Source organism: Python bivittatus, unplaced genomic scaffold (genome assembly GCF_059951505.1).
Source record: "Python bivittatus isolate LINGU-HERP-01145 unplaced genomic scaffold, Pbiv_v1 ctg000080_np1212, whole genome shotgun sequence".
Lineage (NCBI taxonomy): Eukaryota > Metazoa > Chordata > Lepidosauria > Squamata > Pythonidae > Python > Python bivittatus.
Window position 1 is genome coordinate 85,913,032 of NW_028277035.1, and position 21,977 is coordinate 85,935,008.

The window sequence follows — 21,977 nt, forward strand, 5'->3', positions numbered from 1 at the left end:
GTGGCTGCAAAAAAATGCAAATGCAGTTTTACATTGCATCAAAAGAAGTTACTTATTCCCTATTGCTCCAAAATGCAAGACATGGAATAATGGATTTAAGTTACCAGTAGGCAGATTCTGACTGAATGTTAGAAAATTTTATTTGTTTGTTTGTTTGTTCAGCTGCCCATCTCACACAAAATTCCTAATAATGACAGGTGAACTAATTATCCAGAGAGGTGCTGGACTTCCCTGAACTGAATGTGTTCAAGTGGAAACCAGACATCCATCTGTAGGACTTTGAAATCATGAACCTAGATTCTTGCAAAGGATTGGACTCATTAGGCTAAGTGGCTCTTTTCAAATCTATGATTCTGTGATGTACATAGAAAAATAAATATAACATTTATAACAAGCCTCACATATTTCTCTATCTTTCTTGTAACAGACAAGCCTAAGAGATGAATCTGAATCTTTGGAATACCAAAGATATATTTATGACTCCAACAAAAATGGGGTAAGAAGCTTATTGCTGCCATTGTCATTGATTTGTATTATTTATCATTATGAACACCATAAATTCAAACCATGACTTTTAATTTTGATTTGAAAGCAAACTGTGGTCAGTGGTACCCATAATTTGTTCAATGTGGACCTTATGTCAAATTCTTGTTACAAGTAATCATAAATGGTGGAGAACAGGGTTGGATAGAGAGTTTATAGATGTGGCCCATTTCTACAAACTAAACTCTGATTTGACTGTAATGTCCTTATTGAACCTTTGAGACAATTTATGCAATACATTGTGGCATCAGGTGTGGACCAATAACTGCTCACTTGAGTAGTTCACTCACCTGAGCGATAGAGTGACGAAGGTTCACTGGAACAATTAGAATTGGTTTGATGGGTCAGCCTAAAGTCTGTCTAATCTAGCATCCTGTTTCTGACAAAAGCTAGTTGGATGCCTCAGAATAAGCAGAGAACTGAGGCAATAGCTATTTTTGCCTTCCACAGTTCATAATGGTGGAATCCATTACTAACTCTTTATTTGGCAGTTCGGTTTAGGAGCTCGCAATGACTAGTATTTCCAAAATGTTCAGGTATCTATTTGGGACTAAAGGAATTTCAGCTCAGGAAAGTTACTGCTTAGTCATCCACGAATGTGTCAGCAGAATTTATTAGATGCTATCTGTTTTATAAATGTGGTGTTAATGGTGTATTTTAATCATTCTTAATTGCATATTTAATTGTTTTGCTATTTTTGTTTTGTTAGGGTTAGCTGCCTTGGGCACCACTTTTGTCTGGAAAGGCATAGTATAGAATTAAATAGACACATGAGCTTTTCTCTGATATTGTACCCATGAGAACAGAGGTTTGTTCATGTCAGAACTGTTTTCGTGATATTTGAATAATTCCCAGTGATCACGACAGCATATGATCCTTGCTTTTAGAATAGGAAATCACAGCTGCCCCAGTGAATTTACATCAAAAGCATTTGTTTAGCCTATTTACAAATTTAAAAACAGAGGATGCAATGCATGATGATGTATTTTGAAGACAACAGCTTTGTAAATTAAGGAAATCTGTAGTATGAATTTATAGAGTTGATCCTGCTGGTATTTATTATAATGTACAAACATATCCACTAAATCTGAGAGAATGTACAGTTTGCTATTTTTTTCTGAAAATATCAACCTTTTTCAGATTGGAACAACATTGGTCTGATGTTTACTTGAGAGGAAATATTAAAATGTGCATAAGTTATTGTTTGACTGCCAGATTAAATTTCTGGAGGCTTTGTAAGCATTTTATTTCTGTGATTTCTCTTGGGCTCTTTTATAGTACAGTTTATTGTGTGAAAAGGCATCTTCAGTATTGATGAAAACTGCACTGAAATGAATCATAATGCTCAAAAAATATAATTTACTCATACAACAGTATAGCATAGTTTACATGCTTATGAGCTTGGGTATGAGTTTCTGTTTAGAAGTTTATTTCTTTCTCAAATCACATAAGAACAGCTCTTGCATCTTAGTAGTAGCAAGAACAAACATATTTTTCCATGTAGACGAAAAAATGACAAAGGATTTTTTAAAAGACATGAGAGACAGACACAGAGAGAGAGACAAAATAGAACATTCCATAATCAGAATAATCAGTATGTTAATTGCAGTGCAGTTTAGTGAGGAATGGGGCCCACTGAGTATATGCTATCTAAATTATATTAGTGAAACTATTGTGAAAATCTACCAAGGTACTGAATTCTCTGCTCTTTTGCTTTGCTATGATGGTGGTTAAAGAAGAAGATTAAAGCAAGAAAATAATTAAAAACAAAGCAGAAAGTGTTAACATGGAAACAGTACAATTAATATTTTTGACATGATTTCTGTTTAAATAACCACATGCTGTTTGATTGTGTTATGGTCTAGGATTAGGGATTTGGTTTTTTTTACAAGGCTCTGAAGTTAAGCTTATTAGATCCCTATCTAAATCACTTCTAGTGCTACAGTTTTTTCTCAGTGCTGTAAAGAGCACAATAGCACAAGAAAACTCATGGAAGAAAATCTCACAGGGAGGATGGAATTTTCCTTTCTGAAGATAGCGTCGAAGTTCTTCCTTTAGGAATGTGAGAGACATTTGACTTTCCAACTAATGATGCAGAGTCATTTGCAAACCCTGGAGAAATAAAAGGTCTAGATGCTGGATGGCTACTCTTTTAGGTTTGGGTGTTGATCCCATCTCATGCCAGCTTAATTTTGATGCATTTATGTAGTGTTCCATATTTTCCAGGAAGTTACAGTGAGCTGTAGCAGGTGACCTGAAATATCTGTATTGTTTGTGCTCCTTGAACCAGGCAGGCAGTGTGACATAGTATATTCAGTCTGGATGTACAGTTCAAATATTTGTCCCAAAGTGTGGTGTGGATAAATCTATCTTAGATTGACCTTTGGCTATGCAGGCAGAATCCATTTCAGGGCTGGGGAGCAGTCTGTACAGAAAATGCAAATGTTAAAAAAAAAAAAAATTGGCAGAGATTATAAAGTTTGAACTATTGGTGGAGCGAGGCCAGTGCATATGCCTTGCGTATAAGCAGCTTTCCTCTCTCTATTCTCCCACATCGAGGAAAGACATTTTTGGATTTCTTTATTAACATAAAACTGGGAATATTTAGGTAAACATACATTTTAATATTTTGATAGTTTTTTTACAAGGAGAGAAATTTGTCCCTAGTTATGAACTAAATACATAATCTGAGGCAACAGGCTGCCTCTGTACATATTCTGAATGCTAAATACATTAACGAAACATGAGGACCCATTTATACGTTGCTAATTTCATGCATGCATGACTTGCTTTTCAGAATAGGAGTGGCATAATTTCTACCCTTTGGAAGTACTTTGTGCATTCTGGGTCTCACCCTTCCCTCCAACAACTTATTTTATTCTATCACTGTGTGAATATGTAGAGATACTAGTTCTCAGAAAAAGAAGAGAGTAGCAGCACTGAGGGTGGAATGACTCATCCTAAAAATGTGATGCCTAAATTTTAGGTTGTTCGGCCATTCTTGAAGTTTTAAAGTTTCATTTCATGAAGATTTGCCTGGCAGTAGTAAAGTGATATTTGAGGAATAGTTTCACAAGCCAAAGTCAGTCTCAGCTTTACCTTCACTAGATCAAGATCTCATTGAAGGAGATGTGCTACCACCTGAAGCTACCATTTTCTAAGCCTATTATCTATTTTCTATCTATGGAACTGCCCAATTCTTTTCTCATAGCCAAACGTATGGTCAGATTTCTATCACTTGGCTGAAAATTTTAACTTGGCGTTCAGTTAAATGCAGCATTTCCATAATATAGTAGTAGTTTTGGAATGAATCAAAACTAGCTACTCTGCTAGATAATATCTCTCTCTCTAGATAATGGCAGACTCATAAGAATAACTATTAGCTCAGACCCTTATTTCCAAAAACCACACAACCACAACAGGAGAAAGCTGGGGCCTGGCATAAACCATACTGGCTTGATGATGGTGACATGGGAATACAGTCATGTGAAAAAGTAAGTACATCCCATGTAAGTTTTTCTCTTTTTTAACATATGTGGACATTTTTTGTTGTTCAGTCGTTAAGTCGTGTCCGACTCTTCGTGACCCCATGAACCATATCGCGCCAGGCCTTCCTGTCCTTCACTGCCTCCCTGAGTTTGCTCAGTTTTATGTGGACATACCAATATTTTATCTTAATTCAAGCAGTATATGAAGATAAAGGTGATGTAATTGAAAACTATGTAAGAAAAATTGACTTTGCAATAATTTATTCCACAAAAATTAATAGTTATGCCATTTCCTTTTGTGGGAAAAGTAAGTATACCCTTGGCTCTAAGACCTGGTATTACCTCCTTTGGCAGAAACAACCTCAAGTAGGCATTTCTTATAACCGTCTGCCAGTCTCTGACATCGACTGGGACAATTTTTTTCCCACTCCTCCGTGCAGAACTTTTTCAGCAATGCCATGCTGGAGGGGGGTTTTTTTGCATGTACACCCTGTTTCAGTTCACCCCACATCATCTCCATGGGATTTAGATCCGGGCTTTCACTTGGCCATTCCAGAACCCTCCATTTCTTTCTTTTTCAGCCATTACTTGGTGAATTTACAGGAATGTTTAGGGTTATTTCATGTTGCAAGGTCCACTTTTGGTTGAGCTCTGGTCTTCTGATAGATGGTCTCACATTATCCGCAGTCACCCTCTGGTACAATGAAGAACCCATAGTGGCTTCTGTGATGGTGAGATGCCCAGGCCCTGATGCAGCAGAACAGCCCCAAACCATAACATTTCCATCACCATCTTTACAGTTGGTATCAGGTTCTTCTGTTGAAATGCTGTCTTTGGTTTCCACCAAACATGTCTTCAGGTCCTGTGGCCAAATGACCCTATCTTTGCCTCATCTGTCCAAAGCACATTGTTCCAGAAGTCCTGGTCTTTGCCTAGGTGTTCATGAGCAAACTTTAATCTTGCCCTGATGTTCCTTCTGGACAGCAAAGGTTTCTTCCTGGCACACTTCCCACACAAATCTAATTTGTGCAGCTTCTTTCTACTGGTAGATTCATGCACTTTGACAGCAGTAGTGGCAAGAGCTACCTGTTGGTCGCGTGATGGAATTCTGGAGTCCTTAGAGACTTCTTTCAACATCTTGCATTCTGCTCTCGGGCTGAACTTGCTGGGATGGCCTGGCCCGGGCATGCTGGCAGTTGTTTGAAATCTTCTCCACTTGTAGATGATCTTCCAGGCAGTGGAATAACTGATGTCTAATTATCTGGCAGCTATTTTTAAGATCCTTCCCAGACTCCTAGGCATCTCTAGCCACTTTTCTGAAGGCCTCTTTCAATCTAGGCATGGTGATAGCACCCACTTCAACAACAAAGAACAAAGCAAAGTAAATCTTTGAGGTTTCAATAAGGCAGGTTCCAACCAGATCCTCTCTAACAATATTCTAATCATCTGCACCTGATCTGGTGTACCTGATTCTAATTTTAGGTATTTGAGGTAGTGATAAATGTAAGGGGGTACTTACTTTTTCCACATGCAAAATTTGCATTTATGTTTATTTAAATTACACAATGGTCTACAAATTCTAAATGGTGCATGATATTTTATCCCCTCTATCTGTCGGTATTGCTGAGATGCAGATCAAATATCTGTATGGTGAAATAAGTTGAAGTCAAAAATTTTGATGGGATATATTTATTTTTTCACATGACTGTATGCATGGGGGGTAGATATCATCTCATTCTGTTGATGGCTTTACTTTCCCATTTGAAAGAATACTAACATACTGTTTTGAATATATATGACCCATGCTATAAATCAAAGCAGTACTTAGGAAGAATTTTGATGTGAAATTATTGCAGATGTTCCTTTGCACGGTTTGCTAACTATTTTAAAATACCAAGTTCCATCATTAGTACAGGCAGAGGAAAAGTACATTGTGATAGGTGGCATTCATTTGCTGTTTAGAGATGTAATTTGTGCACAGCATAGGGCTTTGTCTGCATCTGGTATACAGCTGAATTCATACTTTGGTTTTATTATATTTATAGGAACATTTGCATATTTATTACATTTCCACAGTCATTTGCTTCCCAATCATTTTTCTGATATGTCAGTATTTCTAATCCAACATGCTGAAGATTCCTATAAATAGCAGTGAAAAAAGGGAAAGGTACATTTTGTTGGAATAGAGCTGCTGACTTCAAATAAACATGTCAGTCTTTGACTTGTAACCAAGAAGCACTACCTGAAGGATTCAGAAAAATAAAGCAACTGGCACATAGTATATATATTCTATTCCCTAAGCTGGCAGATAGCTAAAGATGCCAACATAAAAAAGAAACTTCTTAAACATTAGATGAATTGCGAGGTCAAATGCAGAATTTCATCCCCGCAAACTCTATGGGGTTTCCAGTGAGGAAGAATAACAGTGCTCCTGATGGCAGTCCAAACTGAGACATTTAGATCATAGATAGTGGAAAACACAAAGAATTTATAATGGAATGAAGATACTGGCTGTAGGCCAATGATTTATTATTCTATATTTTAAATGACAAGGACTGAAGATTGTCTCATAGTTTCAGTTCCTTAGTGAAGTTATGTCAGGATAGCTAGATACTACATGCATTTTTATTAAGGGATTCGGACTAATTTAGGAATCACAACAAATAAAAAAGAAATAATGTATATTATTTATTTATTAATTGGGAACTTTTTTCTTCTCTGTTTAATTAGATGGATTCCCACAGTAACTTATTTTGTTCATATCACTTGTTTGAGGCCTTCCTCTTTCCTTTTTCAGGTCCCATAAATCATCTGGCTGGAACAGCGCTCCCAGCGATCATAACAGTATGAGTGATTCTCAGTTCCTTTTTGGCTCCCAGTTCTGCCCAGAGAATTCACAGTGTGCATCAGCCCCAGTTGAACTCAGTATCCAGCAAAGACAGGACAAGAGTTCACAACAAAATTCTCAGGAGGTGAGTCCAGTGCGTGATGTATGCTGGTACTACACAGCCTCAATAGTCAAAATTAGGGTATGATGATATTCCTTCTGCAAAAGCTGGATGTTAAATATTAGACTCACAACAATCCAATGAGGCAGAATAGGATAAGAGTTACAAGACCCAAGATCCCGGCACGAACTTTCCTACTGATCAGTGGGATTTCAGTCTTTTTTTTAAATTGTGCATTGCAAATATTGTTGGATAGTTCTTCGTTTTGAAATGAATAGTTTATCGTAGTAAGCATGTCTGATACACCATAGATAAAAACAGAACAATGTTTTTGTTTCTTTTCTCACCTAAGAAATATTGATATCTAATTTCTTATTTTCTTCGGAATATTCTAAATGGGCATCAAAAGCCATGGTAGCTAATCAGAACTTTTGAGAGAGGCTGCATTTGCGCCACAGTTTAGCACAAGAGTTGAGCAGGAACAAGCTGCAGAAAGCCTCGTGCTGTTTTCTTTCCCTGATGTGGTTGGGAGAAGGGTGGAACTTCTGTTTCTGCTTTTGATTAACTTTGATGGGTGGAAGTAATTACTGATTAATGTGTGGTTTATTTATCATAAATAATCTTAACTATGGTTAGCTTAAGCATGCCAGCTTCAGTACTGATGATTCCGTGTTACTTCCTTGAGCCTAACGTTAGTTAATGTTAGCTACAATTTGTCATATGTTGTACTAAACAGTTTGTCAACTGCTGTTGTAAACAGTAAAGCAGAAGCTTCCATGTTTTTTATCCTAGCCACACACAAAAGGGGATGGAGGTGGGATAGGGAGAATACATATCTGAGCCAGAAGCTTGGAGAAACTTGTAGTACCTTATTGCATCACACTAAAGTACAGTTTACTCTGACATTTGAATATAATTACAATATGCCAGTGAATCCAAGTTGTTGGAATGCAAAGCTAGAACACACTTTCATGCTTCCTTATGGGCTTCCTAGAGATATCAGATTGAATCAGGTAAGAACTAGGATGCAGTATTAGAGCAACTTTTAATTTAATCAATTAGGCTGCTATGGTATAACTTTCATGTTACCCAAAATTTCTGGCAAATTTCATAGAGCTTGTGACGGAAGTGACAAGATTTGTATGTTTTTCATTACAAACCAATACCTTTAAATAGGCAGTAAAGGAACAACATTTGCCTGCGTGCCATCATCTGGCACTTTGCATAAGGTTCAGGTAGGCTGTCAGTTGGCTCCTTTAGTACTCTAGGATGCATTTAATTTAGCCCTGGATATTAGTTACCATAAGAAATTTCTGACTGAATGGGGGAGTAAATATTTTTGAAAAAATGCAATTCTACCCAGTGCACCCACTCATAAAAGTATATTTATCAGCGATTGAATGCCACTGATTTGTTCTTTTCTTAATTTATGTTAAACACTCATATTTTTCATTTTTCCTGATAAAAACAGAACGAACTCAGTATTTTTGCCAAATACCAGTCTAAACCACAGCTCTTTGGAAGAGAGGAAAAGGAAAATGTCTCCCTTAATAATCTTGCTGGAAGATTCAAAGGTGTCTTGGAGCAATTTGAACAGAATAAGAAAAAGATCAAGGAAAAATATGATAAGTATGCAAACCCTTTCTTCCAGCTGAGAAATTAATTTCTTTCCTCCTGTTAAAAACAACAATACTGTACAACTATACAAGAAATAGTTAATGATTCTTAAAGTATTGTGTGTATATATGTATGTTTTATATTTGATATAGTCCCTGTCTTTCTATTCAAGTGAGTACTCTGGCCCACTAACAAAATTTTAAAAACAGAACAAAAGACAGAATTTAAAAAGTTAAACTAAACTGCCTATTAAAGAGATATTCAGGTAGTCTTCACTTACCGACTGCAGTAGGGACCAGCGACTCTATCACTAAGCAGTGCAGTCATTAAGCTGATGTCACGTGACCATGCTGACTTACGATGTCAGTTTCGGCTGCAGTCATTAAGTGAATCACTGCAGGTTGTTAAGCACGAGTTGTGACTTCCTGCCAGTGATTCCTCATTGACTTTGCTTGTCGGAAGCCAGCTGTGAAGGTCACAAATGGCGATCATGTGACTGGGAGTTGCTGCGACCATCTTAAATGTGCACTGGTTGCCAAATACCCAGATCATGATCATGTGACTGCAGGGATGCTCAAACGGCTGCAATGAGGAGGACCAGTCATAAGTCTTTGTAAGTCATTGTACTTTGAACAGTCTCTAGATGAGTGGTCAGTAAGCAAGGATTACCTGTACTGTATCTTTATAGGTTTTCAAAGTGCAGATAGAGAGGCCAAGCACAGCTCCCAGATTCCAGGGAGTGCATTGCACTGTGGAAGAAAACATTCTTCTGCACAACAAGTTCTTTGAAAAAGGGTGCATCTTCAAGAGGGTATTTTATGTCATTTGAGTTTGGATGAGAAACTGTCTGCTAGGAAGATCCACACTGAAATAGTCTTTATAGTTACAGAGAATGAAAATCCCATGGCAGCAGAAATGCTGCAGGACAGAGAGATGATTATTTGGAGGGATCCAATTTACAGATGGTGAACTGATATGTTTTTGTGTCAAAGATACCCTCTGGGATGGGCATTTGTCCTCGTAACAAGTTAATCATCAGAAACAGAGACCTGGATATGCTGTGACATTGGCTTGTTGATTTCATTGTGGTGCCTTGCCTACTTAATATAAAAGCTTAGGCTTCATATACTGGACACTAATTAATTAGATGGGGAAAAGGTGGATTTAGTGGCATGAGACATATCAACATCCGTCTCAATGCAAAATATTAAAGGAAGCCCTGGAGGTTAAATTCAAGTTGCTAAACTAGTTTCTTGTACTGTCTAATTTAATTGTTCTCTGCAGAATCTCCAGGAGGTAAATCTTGCATTGCAAGGATGGTTTCAATCTTTTCAAAAGCTGGACTTGAACCTATGTAATTTGCTTCATATTTGTCTTGTGTTGCATAAACGTGTTAGGCAGCTCCTGTTGCTGTTCCCTGTCAGCTTTATATTGCAGTAGAATATCTTCCACCCATGGATATTCCCTTACAAAACAGCAATTCCTTCCACACAAAGAACAGCTCTATACAAGAGGCACCGGAATAATTCAGAAGCCATTCTGAACTCACCTAACCCAATTACATTGGCTGATTTGGAGAGCTACATTTACTTATTTCTGACTTTGCACTGGGTTACTTGAAATTGAGCAAAGTTGATTTTTCCCTTTGTGATGCAGCAGATCTGCATAGGTTGTGGGTGGGCCACCTGCACTGCCCTGTCTCTAGGGTTAAACTAGCCATTGTACTCTCACCACGACTCCTGAGGTGTTCAGCATCCTGTGTCTTTTGCCGGTCTTTAGAATTGTTTAAAAGATTCCCTCCTTTTCCCCATTTCAGTCACAGCAGCATCATGCAACAGTGGCTGAAATTATTTGAAAAAGGACTGACATCCTGTGATTTTATCTTTACTGCCTGCAAAAAGCTTTTAAATGTGAGAGGAATGGTGTCTTTGCAACCGGGAAGTTTTCATCCTGGCTTGCTTGCTTATTTATTTATTTATGCTGACTACCAAATACATACACATGCATTGAAAATATGCTCTAGGATCAGTAGTAAGTTGGGGGGGGGACACTCACTAAATCACGTTTTTGCACTTTCCTATTGCTCAATTAGAAGGTAAGAATTGATTGGGTTATTGTATTCCCTGGATGTTTTCAGTGTTTTCAGATCTGCAGAAGTTAGAAAGATTGAGGGTCAAATTTAAACAGTTTCTGAGGAATTGGAGATAGGAAATGCTGTATGTGAAAATGCTTGTAAACATTAGTATAGGCATGATACAGAGAATTAAGTGAGCTCATTGGTTCTGTTTATCTCTTCTTGTTAAATTCTGAATTTAATTAATCTGGCTGGTTAAAATAATAATTTATACAATTGCTAGCATCTCTGCTTTAGTGCTAGCCATCTGTCAGCATTTCAGAAAGACAAGTCAACTTGGGATTCTTACTAATGGAATTTATTTGACTGTAAAAGTGAAAGTTTCATAAACATTTTAATGTTGAATTAACGCATTTTCAACCTACATATTACTGTATATTGCATACACCGTATCGTGAGATTTTCCTAGCTTTTCCTATCCATTTGCATCTGATTAATGTACATATAAAGTTTGTAATTCCTGAATATTTCCCTTTCAGTGATATTTTAAATGCTTTTATTTTGAACACCAAAGAGAGTCTTCAAAGGGTAAGTGAATCCAAATTGAAAGTTGAAAGTAGGGGTGGGAAAGTTGCAGTACATATTTTGTCTTTTTTATTACTATATGATAAAATATAATTGCAACTTCTCTATAGATGCTTTTTAATTCAGCTGAAAACACTGAATACTCAGAAAACATTATAAAGGGAACGAATACACACCAGCCAGCAAAACTATTCATTAATTTATTTTTCAGTTGCAATCCTCCTTCAATATGTTAGAAGAAACTCTGAAATCTATTTTGAATGATTTGGGAAATGTTTCTAAGACAAGTAAGTACATAGAATATTTCTGTAACCAAGAGAAAATAAGATCAACTGACATCCATTCCACTATGGGAGAAATGGCTTTCTCTGGATAATAATGATTCAGTCAGGAAAGAAGGTTGCTGAAAAATTCCTGAAAGACTGGGCTAGCAATACCCATTGCTCTTGTATACTATTGTATGCTATATCTCAAATAAGAGATAGCATACCTTAAATAATAGCTGCTGGGGAGAGGCATTGAAAAAGACCTGTTTCGATACTTGTCTGTGTTTCTCAGCTTCCCAAATATATCTTGTTGGTCATTGTGTGATACAGAATGCTGGACATTTTGCCTGATCCAGCAAGGCTGTATTTTTGTATTCTTACCAGAAGAATGCTATGCAGATACAAGAAAGATGGTCTTATGAACCATGATTTTCCAACATAAAATATCTAAATTAAAAAGGAGTGACTGGCATCTATATTACATTATTTTCTGTGAGAGGTTGTTTTCATATGGTTAGGCCATATGAATAATTTAATGAATGTTTTATTCTGTCCTGCTTTAGTTGCTAACTCATTCATTGTTAATATTATATTTTAATGCTTACCTGAATATCTATTTATTGCTTATTATGGTCAAGACCAGTCGACATTACAGAAAAATACAAGATACTAAGCAGTGGAACAAGTAAAATATTTCAGAGATAATCAAAGTAGCATGCGTGAGGACCATGAAAATATCTAAAATATTAGGCAAGGAGAATTGTGAGAGGTATCATAGCTTACTTTCTGGAAGCTATATTTGCTCATCACACACTATCTTGCAACTGCAGTTCTTTGTTTTCTCCAAATCACTCACACAACTATAAAGCACTTTGGTAAATAAAGCATTCTGTTTAGATAGTAAACACTAAAAGTGATTCACTGCAAAAGCCTTACTTCCCCCACTTGGCCATCTGGAATTCTTCCTACGCTTCCTCGTTCCTTTTTTTTTTTTTTTCAGTAGTTATCTTGGAACAAATCCCAGTCTTCTTTTTAGTTCTCGAAGTTCTGGAAAAGTACACTTGACATTTACCACAACAAATCACATAGCAGAATATTATATGCATGATGAAAATGAGTCTGCCATTTTCAATATATTGCATTCTCCATCCACATTGATTCATCTTTGTAAGACTGACTGCTAATAAATACTGCTGTTTGACTGGGTTCACAGTCATGGTTAATTATCTTCCCACCATCTAAATAACCATGATGGATTCTTGGAAAGATACTGTGTTTTCTTTTAAAGCCCAATGTCTGGCCTTCTGCTTTTGGTTCATAAGTTAAGTTTTCCCTCAACAAACATATTTAAGAATGTAGCTGTCCCCTGAAATTTTGGGGGGAAATGTATATATTCCTTTTTTATTGGTCAGTAGAAAAGCAGCAGTGAATGAACTGGTATATTGGATTTCACAGTGCATCAGATGGGCAATGTCCAAGTCCCTAGTTGTTATGAATAGAGCAATTCTGTTTTGAAATTATGGCCTCTTATGAAGAAGGCAATGGTTTAGCTTCTGATTTAGAGTTGCTGTTTTGGGAAAAACAGATATACATGTCATAGCTAAACAAGCTCTGCTGTCTATTTTTGGCTGTGTGTTTGTGCAGTTCTTCAGCTACTGAATAATTGCATAGACATGCACCATTGATGTAGCACAGTAGGAACAATGTTATAATAAAGGCTTCAGAAGACATTTAAGCACTCCATGCTGCTGGGCATAGTTGTCTATTCACTACCAGAGCTTACAGCAAAGCTATATAGATCGCTTAATCATTTAAATTAAAAAAAAAAGACTGATATTTCCTGGCCATAGAAATCACCATGAATACTGTATATACTGTAGATCTGCTTAGTTATTTAAACTAACTGTAACAGCATAGCTGAGCCTGCAGGGTGGAAGAATTGAGATCTCAAATATTTTCTCTTCATATCCTGGCCCTGCCTCCCTGGGGTAGTGGCTTGTAGTTCTTGCTACCATCATTTATTTTCTAGGGGGTACCTCATGTGGAGCCCATTGGAGCTGGGTGGCTTATAAATTCAAATAATAAATAAATAAATCCTTCTCCTAACACTGGTATGTGAGAGAGGTAGGATTGCTACAATCCTGTGTGGTTGTTTTTTGGCAAATTAAGAGGGAAACATTATAAATAAAAATAAATGCTATAGTGCTACCTCTTGACTTTGTAGCACTGAAGTATATAGCTAAGGGGATCAGCCCTTCTTCTCCCTCTCCTTTGGGAGACGGACCAATCTCACAAGAGATAAATAAAATCAAACTACATTTTTAAAAGTATATAAAACTCCCTTTTTAGCTTTAAGTAGCCACATAAAAATATTCATTGGCAAAGGAGATAAAAATATAAAGCTGTACTTGTCCTTGCAGCTGGCCAGGGCCAGCCCATAATATTTAGAAAGATCTCATTTCTGCCTTATTTGCTTCTGCCTTCTTTATCTTCTACTCCTCTTATGGCAATGCTTTGTTTCCTACTTCAATAAAGAACTGTAAAACATGCTGTATTCAAACATTTTAACTTAAGTAACCAAGTTCAGTTTGGAGAAGCTGAAGGATTGGTAATTAATCAGCTCGGATTCCCACCATTCATGTAAGTGCTATGAGACACAGGACAGTGGTGCCAGTCTCAGACTAGTGCCACCATACATGTGAAAGGGGCTGGAATCAACTCATTGGTGCATCAAAACCACTGATCTTCTTTGTGCTGATTGGCAGCAACTCTTCAGTATTTCAAACTGTTTACCAGAATCCTTAATGGAGGTTTTTGAGATCGATCTTACACCAAAGCAAGTGCTCTTCCATTTATATAGGCCTCTCCTACTTTAATAAAATATCACCCTTAATATCTTTCTTGGCATCACTGTGTTAAAAGATCACATTTATGTTGGTCCAAGATGGGAAGACTATGCTTCTAAATCAAACATAGCTAGCTTTTTTATTGCTCATGAACGTTTTGTTAAGAATAAACAGTGGACAGCTAAAAGGGCTTACGAGGACCATTGAAATGCTTTTTTGAGAGTTATATAATGTTCCCAAACTGCATAATGCCAAAGCATGTACATTTTTTCTAGTCCTCTGAAAATATTTGCTGAAAAACTATATATTGAATTACATTGCCCAAAGAATTTTTGAGAATTCCAATAAAAAATTTAAGATTCCCATTAAAGGAATCTTAAAATAAAACATGAGACCTGGTATTCAGATGCAGGAATCTGAGAAAATGGGTGGATTTTGTTTAAATATTTTTAGAAGCCAGACTAAGGGTACCAATACTCCTGCTGCCTAAACTAATAAGCTCAAGAGAAATCATATGAGCTATTAGTGAAGGGTCAATCACTCAGCAGTAGTCATTTTAGGATGGAAAAAAAAATGGCATCCTCTTTTCAGCTGTAGTCTTGTGCAATAATGTAATATCCATTAATAAGAATAATTGCAGTGGATGAAAAGAACTTTTTATTCAAGGAAGTTTGACTTAGATATAATAGCTAGCCATTCATTTTTGAGGACACTTCTGCTTTTTTTGTAGTTTTTGAACAAGGTTAAATAAGGTCAAGTAATATGCTCAGTAGCAATTGCAACATCAGTGACAGATCTAACTGCTTCTACATAAGATCTACAAAACTAATAATGGAAAATGCTAGCTTTGTAATCATTTAAAAGGCAGTTTTATTTACATGTTCGCATTCTTCAAGAGTAATGACCTTTTGGGAAATGGTAATAAATTCAATTCAAAGGATGAATTGTGTAATACTCTAACATCTACTCGGTTGCCATCTGAACGAATAAGTGGCATTGTGTAAATAAAAGATTGGGAAGAGCAGCGTAGACATTTTGCAAAATACTGGAAAGATTCAGCAGCCCCATGAATACAAACGGATCAAATGGATAGGAAAGGTACAGACTGTATTAAAAATATAAAATGGATGATATAAAGGAAAACAAGGTGTATAAGGGACATTCAGTTTCCTGACAAAGATATCTGTTAGTACTGGCTATATACATGTGTGTGTTTTTTCCAACTGATTTTAATCCTCTTAGCCCAAAGCCCAAGGTAATATTAATTGGTTTTCCTTTTATTCTCAGATAAACCTATCATGTTGGGCAGGTTAGAAATGGTGATGGCTCAATTTCACCCACAACTGAATAGTAGCCTCATCCTAGATTTTCTTCTTCTATTCCAAGGGCACATAGTTTTATCTGGATTAAGCTTCAAGGGGTCTACCTTCAGTTCTTCTTAGTGGAAATTTTGTCTGCCAGTTGTTACCCAAATTGCTGCAGATAGCAATATCTAATTTGAAGTTCTTGTGAAAATGTTTGATGTATTTCATTGTTACAAACTGGGAGGGGAAATAATTTAAAACCATTGTGGAAGTCGTCTTCCAAGGGTCCCCCAATAAAAGATAATAGATTGACACTAATCAAACTGAACCTCTTGACACGCCCTAGACAGTCGACCTGAGTTCTTAGCTGTTCTATCCAGGGCTTCTCCCTTCAGCCCAAAGTTGGGAAAATAGAAGGCAAAGTGTTTTTGGTCTTCCTGCCCCAAATCCAGAATTACAGAACTTAACAACCATATGCCGATCCTGAAATGAGAAATTCTCTTATAAAACAAATGAAGCCAAATTTCTAGAGATGAAGAAGAATTGTTTGGGGAAAAGGGAATATACAGTGAAAACAAGGGAAGGCAACAATCACACACAAACTCCAGATAAAACCAATATAAGCCTAGCCAGCTAGGTACATTACTTCCTCAAATAAACTCTTGGGCTTCAGTAGATTTTTTTTTCAGAGAGGATGGTTGAATAGAGATCACTGACCTACCGGTTGAATTCATAGGCAGGCTGTTACTTCTTTTCTTTCTTATTTTCTCTTGCCTGTTCTCTGAGCACTTCTCCCTGGTTTCATACAATATGTAAAAGCCCCACTCTTTGGAGAGACTGATTGTTGCTTCATCCCAGTCAAGGATAGTTTTCCAGTTCAGATGTTCTAATAAGCTAATTCCTAAACATACATTCCTAACAACGCTTGATGGAATTATAAAGGCACAGTCTTTATAACTTCCATCAGCTCTTCCTTTGAATAAATGGGAGTAAATTGAAGAAGTACTTGGGAATTCAAAACTGAATTCCATCCGTTCAGTTCTCTCAGCATAGGGCCAATTCATTAAATAACTTAGGGAGCACTGTGAGGCCATACCAAAACTAGGAGTCTGTCTTACCCAATTAGAACTGAACCATGCATTTGAAAATGCACACTCAGTAATTGAAATCAGAATTGTCCTTTTCACTTAGCTGGAGCTGGAGCTGGAGCTATTCCCTTGGTAATAATACCATTGGCAATGCATTTATCTTCTGGTTGTAGCAAATTAGGATCTGGGTTTTCTGAGAAAACTGAAATGTGATATACAATGGAATATGAGTATCCATTATGTCCACTCAACTTTGTTATCTATATTCCACAAGCAGGCAAGATTTTAGAAAACATTCCACTTGATGCAAGAACCAAATAGTGGTGGTTGTCCACCTCCTGCCTTAGTCATTAGAGCAGATGTGGCATGATGAGGGGAATTGGATTGAGTTCTGTATACCATGCTCATGGGCATTATCCCAATTATTACTCCCTCGAAGAGCTGGCTCCTCTCCCAAGCTTTCGGTTAAGGTGTAGGTGGAGCTCAGTAACTGTAAATGTGGATGTATGGAGGAGTGTTTTGGGGCTGCTGGGAATGGTCTTTTCGATGTTGGTTTTATTGTTTCCGTTTACATTTTTATTGCTGTTTTTGTGAGCTGCTCAGGGTTACTGTATGTAAGATGGGCAGCCATATAAGTTCTTTAAATAAATACTGTAAATACAGTATGGAAGGTTCTCCAGAACCTACAGCTTGAGAAATTTCAAAATGTTACTCCAAGAAAGTATTCTCCTTTGATTCTGTGAGTATGCCAGAATCTCCCAGGCTGAATATTCTGGAATATGCCTCATGAGTGGAAGAGAACAGGAAGGCACAGTAAATTCTGCATTTGAAGAGAGAGATGTAGAAATTATCAAAGCCTATTTTCCTTACGTGTAATCAATAAATGAGATTTAAGACAAAAGCAACCAAGTGGTTAGAATGAGTCAATTTTCATTGCGCAAAGTATCATGAGAGTCTCTCTTTAAATACTAACACGATTATTATCACATTAGCTTTTGTAGATCCCAGTCCACTTCATCAGATGTGTGTGAGGCTTTAACTACTTACAGTTGTGGGATGAGAAGAGAAGTGGGAAGATAAAGGGTATGGAGGAAAGAGGCAGAATTGTTTTGAGGTTGGAGGGTTGAAGGATAAAATTAGTTTGGATGTTGATTATGAGTAACAATAAAGTAACAAAAAAGTATTATTTCAAGAAGGTTATCCTTGTCAGGTCATTATAGCAAAAGTTACTTCACAGACCAGATTAAAATGACAACATACCATTCTTAAAGTATTTTAGTTAATTTAATGCCAAATCAAATAGCATTGTGTAAATTTTCCAGCCCTCTGTCTGTGTTAAACGTTATATCTACTTCATAATCTATGGGAACCTCATGATTGTGTCACTAAAATGTACTGTTTCAATCCAATTCCATTGAAAAATCTGGAATGGCATTTTATCCATATATACGGATGACAGAATAAATGTGGTTTGTATTGATTTCTGTGTCTAGTGCAAGAAACCTCTCAGTCCCATTATGGATTGTTACTGAATGCCCTTGGTGAGAAAAATGAAATGGGACAGATATTACTGGGAATGGAGAAAAGGCTGCAAGAAGTAAGTGTGAAATTGTTCTTTAGTAAGATGAAATTTGTTCTAGCTTCACTTTCTCTTCAGAAGATACAGTCTATTTATCAGGTTGTCTTCGGAGACACATCCATATGTTATGTTATATCATATGTTATGAAATAATCATAATCTTTCTGGGTGTTAGAGACTATTTCTGCAAATCAAAATCTAAAGTTCCAAAAGCTGCATGTTTGCCATGATTGATGGCCTGTTGGTAGAATACATTTTAAAAATTACATGATCATACAATACATGTACCACAAATTATTTCACAGAATTTAACTTATAGAAGTAATGGGAAATTCTTATCTTTATTTAATCCTGTATCTAGATTCTTTTTTCAGCTAGTGAGAAAGAAAGAAAGAAAGAAAGAAAGAAAGAAAGAAAGAAAGAAAGAAAGAAAGAAAGAAAGAAAGAAAGAAAGAAAGAAAGAAAAAACTGATATATTCTTTGGAATTTATTTGATTGGATGAAAACAGTTCAATTTTGCTATGATATAATTATCTGCCTAATATTAAAGATGTACAATTGGTTGCTTAGATGCCAAATCTGCCTATAATAGAAGCTCTCAGAAGCTATACCACATAGGTTTGCTGGGAAAATATGACTTAATGGAAACAAGGATAGCTCTGCAAATAAATCCAGGAAAGTTATGAGCTTACTAAGGTTTGGTTCATTAATATCTGTGTCATGCTGATGACTTAATAAATTTACATTCTTTGCCTGGTTTGAATTTACATAATTCTTACCTTGTACATAATCAGGTTAGAGGCTCTTTTAAGACAAAGAAGAAGACTGCTGTCTCTAAAAAAATCCTTGTTGCTAACATTTTCCCTTCCATTAGCAGAACAAAATATTTTGCCGCGGGGTTGTAATATAGCACTTTGAAAACAGCCAAGAAGCTGATATGGGTTAATAAGGGTCTTGGCATTTGGGAAATCAATTAGGGTCACAAAGGGACCCCAAATCATAATCTTTTTTTATGGATGTCAGCTTTGAAAACTTTACCACTGAGAAATTATATTTTTAATATTTTAGGTTCCTCAGTGGTAAAGTTTTGAAAGCTGACATCTATAACAAATATCATGGTTATTTAACTCTCCAGAGGGCCCTTACAGCATATTAAAAGATGAAACTACATTATTTCATGTTACAGACAATAAAATCACAGGACTGTATCCAGATGTCCATCCTCTATCTTTGCTTTCAAGAATTGCAGAGCCCTCTGAGGACATGTGGGGTATAAGTGGAAAGAAAGTAAGATAATGTTGCTTTGCACAAGTTATAGTCCTCTTATATGACACTCGACATAACCCACAGTTGATAAAACCCTAAGGGAAAAAATATGGCATTTGTGATACATGGGAAATTCAAAGTAGGAAATCAGTTGTCTGTTTCATGATATAGTGAAAGTTGTACAAATGTTAGGTACAGTTCATGTGCTTTGAAGGTAGTGCGTGTTTGGCTTCAAAGCATAACAAGGAACACTTCGTATGTATCACCTATATTTAAAAATACATACCTACTTCCCCCACACATTACAGGGAAAACATAACGTGTGAAATGCCCTTCAATTGGAGAGGAAAGCTTAATAAAGTATATGCAGTATAGTATTTGAAATGTAAGCATTTGATTTGTAACCCATCTTGCCCAATTTCTCTGCTGTTATGTGTCCACAGAAGGACACAGAAATCTCAGATCTGAAGTCCAGCCTTCAGTTACTAAAAGATAGCCTTGAGCAATTAACAGTTCAGCAGAACAAGCAGCACATGAAGCTCTGTGAACAGCTGGACCCCATGAGGCTTTCCAAAATCCTGAATGACTTACAAGCATTCATTTCTGCACCCAGAGAACCCCATCACCTCAAGGACAGTGTTTCCCAGACTTCTCTAGACATGCTGTTGAACCAATTATCTTACAGTTCCCACTTGGATGTTTTAAACATCTCTCCTAGAAACAAAGACATTTCTAATAAGGCTGCCTCAGAAAGTAAAGAAAATTTCCACACAGAGCAGAGAAGCCATATTCTAGCCCGAGGCCCAAATGCTGACAAAATGCTTTGCACCTGTTGCTCCAACGTTACTCTCCTTGCAAAAAGCCGAGAGAGAAACTGGTTACTGAGTCAAGAGCCCAATGAAGCTACTCCAGTGAGGAAAGTGATCCAGAGAAACAACCAAGCAAAAGGATACAGTGGAACAAAACATTCACAGCTAAGCCATCCTCAAATGGAAAATGTGCTCGTGCGAAATCATGCAGATGGCGGGAACAGCGAGAAACTAGTCACAGGCAAGAAGATGAATAGTAAAGGTATAGGAAACAGAGTTAGACAGGGAAAGCCAAGATTGTGCAGCCAGAGGAAAAGAATGTATTCTGCCAGGAAAGAAAATGGTTTGAAATATACTAGAGAAAACAAGAAACAAGAAGCAACAGGAAAAGGGTATTCCAATGCAGAATACTCACATAGGGAAATGAGGGAATCTGATAGTATTAGCTGGAGGCCTCTGATCGTGAGTGAGAAAAAGATAGGTAAGGTCCAAGAGAGAAAGGCAAAGAAATCCAAGCTCGTGCTCCTCTCCCATGAGAACAAACAGCCCGTGCCCAGTCTCCACGAGAGGACTGGTGCTAGAAAGAGGGAAGTTTCCAAGGGCAACCATTGCTTCTGCTCCTCTCCAGAAAGTTCCTTTCCCCAAACCCAGATAAAGTGGCTGGATCTTTTTGATAATTACCCCCTGAGTCCACTCCCCAAGAATGCCACAGCCTGTTGCCAATTGTTTTTTGATAGTGAGTATTCTGATTAAAAGTGGCCTGTATGTATTACCTGCTATGGAATTGTCCTTGTAAAACGTTACCAAAAAATTCCCTTTGTATATTGTAAATAGTAATTCTAACATCCTCCTGGATCTCCCACTACCACCACCACTGAAGAGTTGTTTTATGTTGTGGCATTTGAGATATTCTGTATTGAAGTAGAAAAATAGAGCATATATCATTTAATTTCCCTGCAGGTCTGGAGATGGGAAGGGATGTGTATGACTCTTTTATAAAGTCAAAAGTTGTTTTCTCCAGTATGTCTGTATTGGCTCTTTGCTTTTTGCCTTCTCCCCAAAAATGTAATTTTTCCCCACTGTTGTTATGAATTTATTAGTATGGTTGTGAGCAGAGGAACGAATAATGTTTGATTTATAATACAGCATACAGTACCTATTTGAGAAATGTGTTATTAAACCTGTACGATAAATGTTCCGTGGATTCTGGCCTCGGTTCTGAGACTGGGAAGATTCTCGCAACTGGCTCTGCTGATATGATGAATATCCTGATGCTGCTGTATGTGGAAAGCAGGTCCCGGGTGACTTGATGTGTTATTTGATTACAGAGACTTGGGGCTCATCTACACCTTCTGCCTGCCTTGTGGTAAAGATGCTCCACAAGCTACTTGTTGGGGACATGAAGGCACAGCAGCCCCAGAGCTCTGTGAAGGCTTCAGAAGTGGTGTTTTTTCATTTCCACTGGAACAAGCCACGCCAGGCAGTCAATCTGTGGCAAAATATTCTGAGGTACACTTAGGAGAGGAATCTGCCCTGTTCCTATTGACCACCTGAGTCCTGACTG

General features: G+C 37.1%; 1 protein-coding gene across 1 annotated transcript; it reads left to right on the forward strand.

The window, feature by feature from the left end:
• Positions 1–440: 440 nt before the first annotated feature.
• On the forward strand, positions 441–21,368 carry IHO1 (interactor of HORMAD1 1). The gene is made up of 7 exons (XM_007425374.3): positions 441–496; positions 6,829–7,003; positions 8,451–8,608; positions 11,210–11,258; positions 11,467–11,542; positions 18,253–18,356; positions 20,048–21,368. The coding sequence occupies exons 1-7, from the start codon at positions 441–443 to the stop codon at positions 21,164–21,166; spliced, it is 1,737 nt and encodes a 578-aa protein (XP_007425436.2). The 3' UTR covers positions 21,167–21,368.
• The last annotated feature ends 609 nt before the right edge of the window (positions 21,369–21,977 follow it).